General features: G+C 45.4%; 1 protein-coding gene across 1 annotated transcript in view; it reads right to left on the minus strand.

Annotated features, from left to right (window-relative positions):
- Nucleotides 1–7,396: 7,396 nt before the first annotated feature.
- SPTBN1 (spectrin beta, non-erythrocytic 1) overlaps nt 7,397–13,473 on the minus strand; it is a 72,814-nt gene continuing 66,737 nt past the window's right edge. The window contains exons 32-35 of the mRNA XM_084262558.1: nt 12,412–12,650; nt 11,057–11,230; nt 9,204–9,246; nt 7,397–8,847 (exon numbers count right to left, since the gene is read on the minus strand). Of these exons, the coding sequence (XP_084118684.1) occupies nt 8,632–8,847; nt 9,204–9,246; nt 11,057–11,230; nt 12,412–12,650 (672 nt within the window). The 3' untranslated portion in view covers nt 7,397–8,631. The remainder of the gene's footprint in view (nt 8,848–9,203; nt 9,247–11,056; nt 11,231–12,411; nt 12,651–13,473) is intronic.

Here is a 13,473-nt window from a genome sequence, read left to right on the forward strand (position 1 = left end):
TCTCTGCTTTATTTACTATCATCCTTTGGAATCACATTGCCAAAGAGCAAGTTTCCTTGCTTCTCTTCTGCTTTTTCTAAGGCAAGATCTGTATCGCCGCTCCCTGTCGAGCGGGGTTGCTGCGTGATGTTTGTGGTAAGACATCCACCACTCCGTAGCATCACCCAGCGAGACCAAAGACAACCTTGTAGAACCTCGGCCACAATCGCAGGGAGGGGAGCGATAAAACCAGAGGAGCAAACCCCGGGGCTCATTCACAGGGCGCCAGACACAAGGCAAGAACCAACTTCCCGCTACAAGGCTAACCCCTCTCCCCGCACCACGGCTCCCGCCCGCTGCCCGCCCAGACCTGAGGAGCGGCGTGTTGATACCGGCTTACACAAACGCCCACGGAGCCGGCAACGCTCCTCGAGACACGGGCGCTGTAACCCGCCCGCGCTACAACCTGCCCTCGGCTGAACTGTTCTCCGCGCCTGAAGCAAACCTCCAGAGTAAAGCCCGCCATCGCACCCGGAGCAAGTCTCCAGAGGGAGCGTCGTCTCTCGCGGCCCCCAGGCCGGCGGTGACTGTCGGTCAGCCCGGCGCTGCCCCGCAGCTAGGCTCGCCAGAGCGACGGCCACGCCGGGGCGGGCAAGCCAGGCAGTCCCCCCCGCCCCCGCAAAAGGCGCCTCAGGGACGGCCACTGCCCTCACCCCCCGCCCGGCGCCGCCGGGGGAGCGGCAGCCTGTGCGCGCGCGGGGGGCGGAGGCACGTTATCCCCTCAGCGAGGTGGAGTCTGCGGGGGCGGCGGCTCTCCCGCCACCCGGTAACAGCAGCCCCTTCCCCGTGCGCACCAGAGGCCGAGCGAAGGGACGGCGCTTCCCCGCTGCCTGCGGAGTCCGGCTCGGGTTGGGAACGGCGGCGCTCAGCCGAGCCGAACGAGCTGCTCCGGCCCCCGCCCCGACCCGCGCGGCGCCTCACGGGGACGCGAGTTCTGGCGGGCCGCGCGCCGCCGCTCAGCCGTCAAGCAGCGGGCGGGAACACGAACTACAGCTCCCGCCGTGCCTCGCGGCGACGCGGTTGCCGTGGCGATGGCTCTGCTGCGGCGGGGGCCGCGGGCGGCTGCCGCGGGCGGCGGCGTAACAGCCGCGGTGCGAGGCGGCCCAGCGCGCGGGGGACCCAAGAGCCAGCCGCTCTTCCCGTCCTTTTGAGGGCCGTGAGGCGGCGCGAGGCGGCCCAGTGCGCGGGGGACCCAAGAGCCAGCCGCTCTTCCCGTCCTTTTGAGGGCCGTGAGGCGGCGCGAGGCGGCCCAGTGCGCGGGGGACCCAACGGCCGCCGCTCTTCCCGCCCTTTTGAGGGCCGTGAGGCGGCGCGAGGCGGCCCAGCGCGGTTCCAGTCCCCAGCCCGGGCGGGGTGGGGGGGGACGTGGGGGTAAAATGTAAACCCTTTATCTGTGGGGTTACCTTGGGCAGGGCTTTTCATCAGCAACCTGAAACAGGGCGAAGCATTGAATAGAAACTGACCCAAGTCCTTCACTCTAATGTGGCAGCTTCCGGCCCAAGTTGCTTGCAAATTCAGACATTAAAGACCACCCCTCTGCCTGCCTCATTCACAGTTGTATCCACGTGTCTTACGATAATTTAGGAAATGGACACCACAAAATTGGCTGATATTCCTCCAAGGTTCAGCTTCTCACTCCATCCAGTATTTTTTTACAGCTGTTAACCTGGCAAATCTCAGTGTCATACCCCAAAACATTGGTCCAAACATACACAGACATTAATTTACCCTTGGAAACACGCTGGGTCTTCAGGATAAAACACATGGTACTCCTGTGTAAAGTATGTTATCTTCCCTGTGGTCTTTGGAGAATCCAGTTGCAAAGACTTTTAGCACTTATATTTACACCATAGCTGATGTTAAAGTCAGTTCTGTACGCACTTTGAATGCCTTTGGGTCAAGCTGATCCCATCCTTCAGCAAAACCTCAGCTTTTTTTATTTGTGGTATTTAGTATGGAGACATTGTTTTACTAAAACCAGAAAAATGGATGTTATAATTTCTTATCATTATTGTAGCAATGAAGTACACCAGTCATGAACCAACACCCCCAAAAAACCTTGAGGAAAAACCTGAAATATGTGGAACTGCAAGTTCATTTTAATTTATTTTCCTATCATCTGTATTCTGAAGCATTTTGTTGACATTGTTAGGTGACTGAATTATCGATTTAATGGTAATTTTTCGTGGAGTTTCCCCCTCCCAATTAAAACCCCCAAAGCATTACTACTTTCCCATCAGGAGCTGTCATGTTCCTAAACTGTTCCTCGACACTGCAACCTGCTGTTCATTGCCAGTAAAACATAAACACCATGGATGCTTTCATCTTTTCAGTGCTGACACCAGCTATGAATCTACCCGGATGCAATTCTTCAGTCAGAGGCCTAATAGCATTCGCTTTATTCGACACAGGCAGCAGTAAAAAAACCACGGGGGCAGTTCTGTAATCTTCAGTCTCACAAAGATGAAGAAGGCTGCAAGGCGGTAGTACAGAGTCAGAGTGAACTTCAGTAAAAGTTTATATTTCCAATTTAACATAACTCTCATTAAAAAATCAACTCTTTAAAATGTACTTAAGGACTTAATTAAAAGGCACATAAAAAATTGCAATAGCACCAGCATTTTCCCCTCCTCATTGTGGCAAGGCACCTAGTTCTAGCCTAGCCTAGAACATACAACCCATGACCTTTTACTTCTTTAAACTGAACAACAGAGCATCTTGTACGAGCAGTACCTGAACGGCAGTTACCACATGCTCTTTGCGAAGGAACCGTTCACTGCTGCTGGGGCTTTGCAGGGTTTTGTGCCTGTGACTTTCTGTTGTTCACTCGTTGGTTTTAAAGCATGCCTCGTATAGAAGATACCAAAAACCACTTCATCTCAAATTAACTCCAATCCTCTCTGATACGCTCTGCCCACTCTATACATATCTAAGAGCTGTGATTAACGATGAACTGAGATATCCCCTCCCAGAAACATCTGTGTTACGTCCTAGATTTTTGGCATGCAAAATACCATTTATAACTCACATTTTTATAGATGAATGTACAGCAGATGCACACAGAGGGGACAAAATTAGTATTTCAGAACCGTCACCTCTTGTCTGAGCTGTAAATAATTTTAAGAAATATATGTAATCTAAAATAACCTTGGGGAGGGCTCAGGAGCAGGAACTGTGATCTAGCTGTGTTTGTTGCCTGGCATTACATTAATCCAATCCTGATTGATGCCTCTCTCAGTGATTTTACAATTTAACTACAAAATAACAACAGGGGCATTGGCTCTGAGCTCTTATTCCTTGTGGGTGGAAATACTGATTTGCTTTGATGAAACAGAATGCTAGGATCCAGCCAGACACCATGTTAGGGGAATAAAAGAAAAATTGAGCCTTTTCCATCCAAGCATGTTTTGATAAGCAGCATGCCATATTCTTTCAAATCCTAGCTCAGAAAGTCCTTCGGATCAGCCATAATACTTTTGTTGTGCTGCATGTCTAAGTGCAGCCCAGCACTGCCACATACAGCAGATCGATAAGAGCCATCATTTTATTGTTGTGTGCTCGGAAACATCTGAATGTACTTGTCATCCCTGCCCAGAGCCCAGAGGTATAAAGCAACAGCGTGGTCGCCAGCCACAGCCAGCCCATCGCACCTCCACGCTGCTAACCCTGTGTAACCCACTGCTGTACCCCCTGCCCAGAGGGGTTACTGCTAGCCTTTACCCAGACATTCCTTTGGAGCTGTCTCTCCATAATCTTTCCATGGAAAAAATTATCACCACTATCGCAGAGATCTTCCCACAGGGAGCTGCTCTCTTATTTTGTGTCACAGCAAGGATGACGGTGTTCCTTGCCGTACCTTGCTGCCATACTTCACGATTCATCTGAGGCACGTCGAAATCTTGCCACAATTTTTTAAACTGTCAAAACCTGACTTTTCCAAGAGCACTATCAGACTGCACGACTACTATTTGACTGTTCGTGCAGTAGCAGATGGCGGCAGCTAAGCATCTCTCTGGATAGAGTGACCTCTCCTGGTTAATTCTGGTACTCTGTGAACAAGGGACATTTCTTCTCAGCTAGGTGTGGGAGTCAAAAGAACAGCAGTATCAGTAAGAAATTAATAACAAACCTCATGTTAGGCCCAGGTAATTTCTACTGTTCAAACGTAATGAACTACCACCAGAGCATCTCACCTAACAGTTAAAGATTATATATTATTATGTTTAACACACTAATATAGGAAGCAAATGTTACTTCAAATGTAGAACAAGATGTGTAATTAAACTGTTGTAGATTTACATCCACAATCACCAGGCTAATCAGGACACTGAGCTTAAGCAGCAAGGGAGGATTCATTATGAAAGACATGCTTCTGCACAAAATCCTTCGTTTCATACTTTACAGAATAAATCAGTATTTTATTGCAAAATAGACCATTTTAGGTCTTCTGCTTCTCTGTTCTGGGACAATCCTGCAGGTGCGATGGCTGGGAAACACAGGTTCTCCCCCTCAGCCTCTGCATATGCTGCATTATGACACACTGCAGATGTGACCACGTGGGCCTGCTGCAGCGACTCCCCTACGCTGAGCGACTCAAGATGTCAGGTGATGACGGCATCCACAACTAAGCCACACTTGCTTCAATCGCACTAGCACATGTTACAAGACGTCTCAGCCCTGCTACGCTGTCATCAGAACGTGCAGCAACCAAGGCTGCAAACCGAATTAGAAGCAAAAAACCCCTAACTCCTCTGCTTTTGGCATTTAATTGCTCTATGTTGTAGGACCTTTATCCTCACCAGTTGTCCCGTGTCATAGTATTTACAGCACTGCGGGTTTGCTTTATGCTTCGCCTATTTGTACTTTAATCTTGTTAAAAATCCTTTGAAACAAAAAAACAATCTACCAGAACTGGAATATTCTTTGCCTTGCCCTCACAAGGCTAGAGGAAAGTGCTTGAAACAGATGGTAACTTACATTTGGCAGTAAGGAACAGCATAGATCAGTGTATGAAGTGCCGAACACTGACTCCTCAGCTAGGCCCCCCCAGCACACAGCTGTGGGGATGGCCCAAATCCCAACATTAGTCTTGGCTGCATGGAGAACACAGTGTTTCCTTACCTGAGTTTTGTTCAACATGACCTCAGACTGTACCTTCTTGATGCCAGGTGCAGAAAAACAAGCTGAATCTTTCTCTGGCTTCGGTTGGGTGAGCGCTCCTGTTCCTCCTGCTGTCAGGATGCGGCCTCAACTGTTCAATCCAAAGGCACTGCAGTATCAGAGTGCTGAGCGCTGCTGTTCCCACCAATTTAATTCTTAACATTAACTCAGCCATTTAGCACAGCCTGGTTTTCTGAGATTTTCTTAATGGAAAAGACTAGTGTTTGTTCCAACTCATTGTGATTTAAGTTTCTATATTTATTCAGCCACCTGTGATTAGTCAAGGTAGAGAAAGCCAAAATAGCCACAAAAAAAACCCCAACTGTATCATACCTGCAAATTATCTATTCAAAAAGAATATTCTTAAAGACCCTCCACATTTCAAGTCCATTCTCTGTGAACTCAATCACAGAGAGAACACGGTGAAGTGTAAAACCTTCTAAAACAGTGTTTCAGCAAACAGGAACAGAGACTCATCATACGTTTCTTTTACTGCATCACTGATGTTCCTTGTACAGACTACAACCCTGCAGCAGAGCACATTCTCTATGCAGAACAGATGGATTAAGATTACTTGCATCAGTCTGAAACAAAACCCTCCCACCCAACACATGCTAAATCCCTCTGGCCAACGAGCTTGTTTTTTTTCCCCTCATTACACTTAATTGAGTTTGTTGGGATAGGGAAGGGGCACTTCCAGCACAGCTCTTGGATACCTTCTCAGCCTAGAACGTGACACAAGGCTATCACCTGATTAGATGATGACTTCTCTTTGTAACAATGACAAGAATGTAGCTGGACAGTGGTTGCCTTAGTGATTTTCTTTGAAAATGTTAAGGCTCAACTTCTGCATTACTTGGGCAATCTATCTCCAGAGGGAACATAAACAACTTGGATATGGGTTATCCTACAAAACCTACAACGAGGGAAACTGCCATACGGTGTCAAGATGTACTACAAGCCCTCACTCCTCAGCCTGGCGACCAGAAGGAAAGTAACGTTTCCTCTGCTGGGGGTCTTACTGTGCTGAGCAGCACAGTTCAGAAAGCAGCGGAGCCACCTCTGTGATAGTTAACGGGGGTGGCAGTGACAACCTGGTGGTCCCTTTCCTCCCCTTCCCATCATCCATACTGGGTTCTTCTTATTCTGATACCTCCCAGCAGTCCCTTCAGATAACCCGAGAGGTTATGCCGCCTTTCCTTCTCCCGCCTGGAACCAGCACACCCACTGACCTGACTGTGCACACGGACCTGACTGTTCCAACCTGGCTTTATCTGAGGCGGCTCTTCCTGACCCACCAATTCTCTCTGCACCCTTATGGTCCAAAGGGAAACGCAGGCAGGGCTTACTAGAATCCGCTCCTCTTCCTCAGCAACCTGAAATCAGTTCCTCAGCAGAAAGGATTCTTACTCAAATAGTTTTAGGAACAACTTGCAGTAAGAGGCAAGACAAAACAAGAAAAACAATTGTGAGGGCATGTTCAACCGAGACACTACAGGTTCACACACAGCAGGCAGGCAAGATTAATCTGTCAAATTACTCACCCTCAACTGACAAAAATGGTAAGGCATCCACATCTTTAGATAACCAACTAAGGCATCTGTTCCATATTCTCTTGTAATGTTAAACTCCAGGTTTTCAGAGCATATTAAAATTAACAGGTACAAGAGTAGCAGTGCTATGCTACAGTTTACTAATAACTAGACTGGAACAATGTCGTACTATAGCAGTACAAACTCATGTGCGTGAATATTCATTTGTTTAATAACCCAAAACTTCAGGAACAGAAAAACCCAGGAGCAGCAAAGGGTAGGTAGGAAATGGAAGAATTAAGGTTACTTAAAAGAACTTCCTTTTCCTGAGAACTAGATACATGGATATTTACCTCAATCAGGTAAGACGTTCAGGTAACTCCTTCAACTGCTCTAGCTTACGCTCACTTCCCTTGATTCTGCTGGATTTATTACTCAGAAAAGATACCTGTCAAAATATTTTACAAAACATCGATTTAATTCCTTCTCTCTTTATTCTTTGTCACTTATCTGGGGGGGGGGGTGTGTGTGTCAAGTGGGAAGAGAAGGGAAAAGGAAGGCAAAAAGAAGTGGAAAGGGAGAAAACAACTGTTTCAATATGAACTTTCACACAAAACCCCCCAGAATTACATTTTGAAGGCATTTGTTTCAGTGCACAGGAGAGGTGACATTTTAAAATAACTTTATTTTTGATCCTCTTTCAAAATTATGATTTAACATCGTCAGAAATGAAATGAGAAACTTAACCAGCATATTTAGTTTTAAAAGCATTTAATGACATAGCATATATTTAACGGATAGGGTAAAAGTCTAGAGGTACAGTTCGATACAACTGAAAGCCAGTTCCAGTACTACTCTTGACTACAGGCCCAGTCATTGAAAGTTCATTCCTATTAAATGTAATTTTTGATTGTGCAGTAAGATGAAAATTTTTCATTACAATAGTTACAGTGACAGAGAAATGCACACTATGTATCAAATAGCAAGGTAATGTAGCAAAATTATAACACACAGTGCTGCAGCTGACAAGCAAGTAACCATTTGAGTAACATTACTTTTCCAGTAAATGCTTCAGTTCCACTTTTACACTTATCGATGACTTTAAAGGGTTTATTATACATCTAGTCTTATTATACTTTGTACTAGAATTATCTGAAACATACAATATAATGTTTTCCAGCCAAAAAGAAAGATTTTTTTTTTGAAATTACAGATTATTTAAAACCGTATCAGCCTGCTAATCCACCTCGTACACCAACGCTCTCATCTGTCGTACTCGATGCAGAAAAGCTTCAGGTTGTGTTAATAACCGATGCCAGGGTATAAATGGTTTGCCTGTAAGTTAATGCATACCTGCACTCTGTTACAGCAAAGAGAATACGCTATCCTTTTAATTCATGTTAGAATTGTAATGGGAGGCTCTACTAGTCAAGACTCGGCATAACAACCTTAAATGGAAGTGAACATTTTTGAAAATTTGTACATTGGTTTTCCATGTGCACAGTAGATTCGAAAGCACCGCTGCCTTGCATACCAATAGCACTAGGAGTGGGTTATTTTCCAAGACAGCCTCACAAAATTGAGGAACAGTTTAAATATTAAGATCTAATCTACATTAACTTCATTTAAAAAAAACCCAACAAACAAAACAAAAGAAAGAAAAACAACCCCCCAAAACCTGGTCCTCCCCCTCCTACAGAAGCTGCCCAATGCACCTCATACATTTTTAACTTTAGATTCTTTTTTTTTTGTTGGCTTTTTATTTTAAAACGCTCTATAAATAAAAAAATGTCAATCACATTGAGGAACATGAGGCACAGAGAGTAACGTATTGGTTCTGAGCTCGCATGCTGGAATTCCACTGGAACGGTCAGAGAAGTGCAGTGTGTGGAGATGGAGTTCACTTCTTTTTACCAAAAAGGCTGAATCTTTTCTCTTTGTCTTTCTCCTTGTCTTTCTCCCGCTTGCCAGGGCTGGACTCGCTGGTTATTGTGACACTGGCAGGCAGGGTCTGGGCACGGCTGGAGGCTGGAGTGCTCTGGGTGGTCGGGGACACTTCAATTTTATCAGAAGAGATAGCTGATGTGATGGCCTGAATCCACGTGTTCATCTCCTCCTTCAAGAAGCCCCAAAGGCAGAAAGCTGTTACAATCTGTGTCTCACACACCCTCCCTCATTCACTCAACATTGCGGAAGGGGAATGGATACAAGCGGGAAATGCAAGGGAACACGACGCTAGCTCATTATCTGGCACTCCTCTGGATACGCGCCTGCAGAAGACGGCTACCAGAAGGTTACCTGGAGAGTGGTGCCAGCGGAAGCTTCTGAACCTACACATTACGCACACACATGCAATGGTCCGCAGACTGGGAAATCAAAGCGCCCCCCTGAGCTCCTAGCACCTATTCTGTTCCTGTTGTACAACAGCACAGAGAGCACACCAGTAACAAGCAATAAGAAAAACAAACTTACATCATCTTTGGCTTGGAAGAGGTATTCGTTGCCATCAGTCAACCTGAAAAGAAAACAACCGTCACAAGTTTAGCTTGGTAGTAGCCACCCTGCTTCCACGACTCCTTTAGCTACAGTATATCATTGGACATAAGGGACAGCACAAACACACCCCAACAACTCCTGTTCTGGTGTCTCACACTGTCGCACGGAGGCAGCTAGGCACACTGTACGTGCTGGTCTCTACACATGCTTGTGAAAGTGGACGTGTTCCAATATGTCTGGCTGTGCTGCAGAGCTCACGATCGTCAGCAGCTGGAAGCTGCTGTTTCAGTGCTTGCTCTTTCAGTCAGATCTTTGCACTTTTTGCAGAAGACAGTATAGAACTTTACTCAATACTTTAAGATGACAAAAGTCACAGGCAATGCCCAGAGCTTTCATGGCTTTTGTGGACACCTGACTGTTTTGCTCAGGTGGTTTAACTGGGATGTTTTTAACAACGGATGTGAAGATAGTTATTTTTTTTTAAAAAAGAGTAACATGAGACCAGACATCTGAAGAGGAAGGAGGCAGGGCCAGTGGGAGCTGTGTTGCAGGCTTCTTGATCTTTCCCCACAAAAAGAAAGCATTTTAAAACCTCTTTTTGAAAGCAAATTAAATATTGAATGGTAAAGTACCAGCAAAAACAGGCAGGCAGGCACTAGCAAATACAGCAATCTGCCTGTTGTGCTTCTTTATAAATATTAAGAAAAATATTCCCAGCATACTCTCCAGAGACCACAGCTAGATTTTTCTGTGCGAGGTCTGCCTGCATGTGAGATCTGGAGAGACCTCAGCACAGCATAACAGCACAGCCCTGCTCAGCTTGGACAGGCAGACTTGACGTGAGGAGCTGGGGAACTCTTGGGGACCCTTCTAATAAGAGTGAGTTAAGAAAATACCCCAGAGTCCCAGTGCAGGAGGCAAAGTACTGCGAAGAGGGGGACAATTGGTTTTGCTGCCTAACTTTGTATCTGGAACAGCTTTGTATCTTTCCTTACATGATCAATTCCTTACATGATCAACTCAGAGACCTTACGTGATCAATTCTGAGGCCTTTAAAACAGTGTAAAGGAAAGATCACATAGCTGCAGGCTTGTTTTCAAGAAAGGTACAACTCCTTAAATACTTGCTATGTATCTGCTATAAAGCAAATTTCCCCGTAGGTGGATTTTATCATCTTGTATCACTATAAAATTTTAAAATAAAAAAAATAAAATAAATCTATCTTTGAATACACAAACTGATCAGTTGATAAAGTGAGTCTCCTTCGGCAGATTCACCTAGCAGCTGTGTAATAATAATAAAGTAATAAATACACCAATAATAAAATACCTTTTTCACTGTTGGCACTAAAAGCCTGATCAGGAAAACAATCACAATGTCAGAAGGAAAAGCCTTAAATATTTTTAAGTGCTTCACATACTGCAAAACGAAATGGTCTAGAAACTACACGTTCTAGACTCAAAAATGAGATAGATGTCTTCAGTACTCCCCTAAATCCATACTGAAAAAATGAAACAAGAGGCTCAATTGTGAAAAGAGCAGAACCATGAACACCTGACTCTTTAATTCCAGAGGAAGCAGCCAAGCAGCTCAGCATTTTTCAATGCAGGCAGCAGCCTCATCCCAGATGTAAATAAAGTGTCTGGATTATTTTGATACTATTTTGTGTTTGCTACCTTTGATAAATATACCACATCTCAGTGGCAGGAAGGCCTTGCTGAAAAAAGCAGATGCCGCAGTTAGTAATTACAATCAGTTCCTGGATGTCCTCCCACGAATTCGCACAGTGAACATGCCTACCACAAAGCAAGACACTCCAACAGGTTTACCTTAGCTTGAACACATGCTTTTTCTTCTTATAATCGACCGCTACTTCACAGACTGCTTCCTTCAAGCTGACGGGAATCTCGTTGTGGTAGGGGATGCCAGAGGCCGCGGCTTTCGAATCCTTGTAGAAGCCCATCTCTTGGTTGTTTATGACACAGTACACATTATGCCATGATCTTCAAGACACAGAAAACAACAGAAGCATTTATCAATCTAACGCTCTTACTCGCAGAACTGGAGAAACCAAACACTTTTATTTCTGCCTGGTAAGGGAGATCGGGGCAGTCTGTGGGTGTGAACACAACATCCGCCGTCCTGCAAACCACAGGCAGCAAACTCTCTCATAAAAGCCTGGCTTCAAGACAGAAGTGCTGACTTTGGGACAAACAGAAGAGACATTTGCAGATGTCTCTTTGAGAGTGCATAAGTGTACCCCAACAGCGGGAGGGCTCTTTGGCAGGCCAGGCAGTTTGCGTACTTGGGTGCAAAAATGACTGACCACGCTGTATTGTAGAAGGAATCCTCACTGCACTGCAAGCTAATGAATGCATTGCACGTGAAATCCTTGTCTGTTAGAAATACTCTTAGTGGCATCATCCACCTCATTCTCTAATGCAGCTATAAAACCCAACGATTACTAGAAATAAGAGTCCCTAGATACTAGTAGTGGTAGCTGTCACTGCCTCAAAGTAGTTCTCCAGCGTGAAGAACTCTGGCTGGACAAAAATTGTGGCAGTACTGTACTCATGTCTGCTCAGCACTCAGCCCTGCTGAGTACTTTGTCTCCTACCAAAGCCTCAGATGCTCACCACTTGCTACGCAACACTCTCCCTTGACAGCCAAGTTGTAAACCTGGTTTAAAGAGCTCTGTTGGGTCAAGAAGGACCCCAGTCTGCTTTTCCAGCACAGATAGAAATCTCCAAAGTTCTGCCTGGTTGAAAACCACAGGATCAGGTCTTGAGGAGTGGAATCAACTGAGGCACACAAAACCAACTTCACCCACTCGTCTCCTCTGAACAGATTACAGAGTAGGTGGAAAGCGCTAATGTGCAAACAGAAAATGTCAGAAGAATATGGACATTTCTATTCTCCCACCTACGTGTTTTTCTTTTCTGGTAGTAATGTACAACTTGAGAGATCTGGAATCAAATCCCACTACTGCCACAAATTCATCATGTGAAGTGGGAAAGTCATGGTATCCTTATGACTCCATTTCCCACCTTTCAAATACAGCTAACATCTTCTACTGCATGTCCCTAGGAGCCGTGAAAAGACCACAGCAGCAGGGATAACGTTCACCGCTTTACACCCAGTGAGTTCAGGTGCAACTACCTGCATTAAGCATTGAGCCCCTTACCTGCTCGAGGCTTTCTTGCTGTGCGTCTCCCACTCGTGCTTGCGATGTAAGAAGCCCTCCATCTGAGCTGAAGGAATCTCCTGTGTTTTGGCTGGTAGGGTAGCAGCAGTCTGGGCCTGAACAGCAGTCTTGCCTTTGCGGTCTGCCGTTGGAGAAGGAACAGGACTAGACTCTTTGGAACTTGTCCTCTGCTCCGCAGCTCCGTTGACCATTTCATTTGTTTCTGCAGTTTCTGCCACCTAGGAACAGTGGAAAAAAAGTTCAGCTAGAAGCCTCACAACACAGAGCATCCTACAGTTAATCTGTCTCCCTGAACAACGTGGCTGTGTATAAACTTTGCCTGGAGAATGACACAGGCTAATAAGATCTTTCTCACACTCCATGGAGACACAGAAGGCCAAGGAAATTAGAAGGTATGAATGGATTAGTACCCATTTTATAGGTAGAGAGGCGGGAAAATAAGAGCAGCTAAACATCAGTGTGAATTTTACTGTGCTTTGCTCTGCTGGTCAATTCGTATTCTTTTATGCATTGTTATTCCTAAAATGAGAGCATTCAATTCTGTTGTCGAGTACTCAGAAGTTTCGAACAGTAACAATCACACTTTCTGCAAACCTAGAGGAACAGTAAAAGTTATACACATCAGCCACCTTAAATACAATTATGGCATTACCAGGGTATTAAAGGTCTAGAAGAGATATTAACCATGAGCCAGCAGGAAAAGACATCAAAACCGCCCAGGAGCATTTACAAAAATCTGTGCTGTTACTTGTTTCTGTAAAAGCTCCTTTCCCGCTTTCCCCATTCCCCATGTGACACAACAAAGTCAAAACATGCAGAAATTAGAAAGATTACACCATGCATTTCATCTCCACCATCCCAGTTAGGGTATTGGATCTTAAAGACAAGGGAAATGAGGTCACGTGTCAATTCATCAAGGTCTTTTTCAGACTTTCAGTATTAGGTGGATTGGATTTGTGTTAAAGGAACTGAAAACCACCACAGTCACACAACGTCACACAGCTATTTACCCCCAAACAAAGACAGAACCAAGGCCTTGCC

This window comes from Gallinula chloropus, assembly GCF_964237585.1.
Source record: "Gallinula chloropus genome assembly, chromosome: 3".
Taxonomy (NCBI): Eukaryota; Metazoa; Chordata; class Aves; order Gruiformes; family Rallidae; genus Gallinula; species Gallinula chloropus.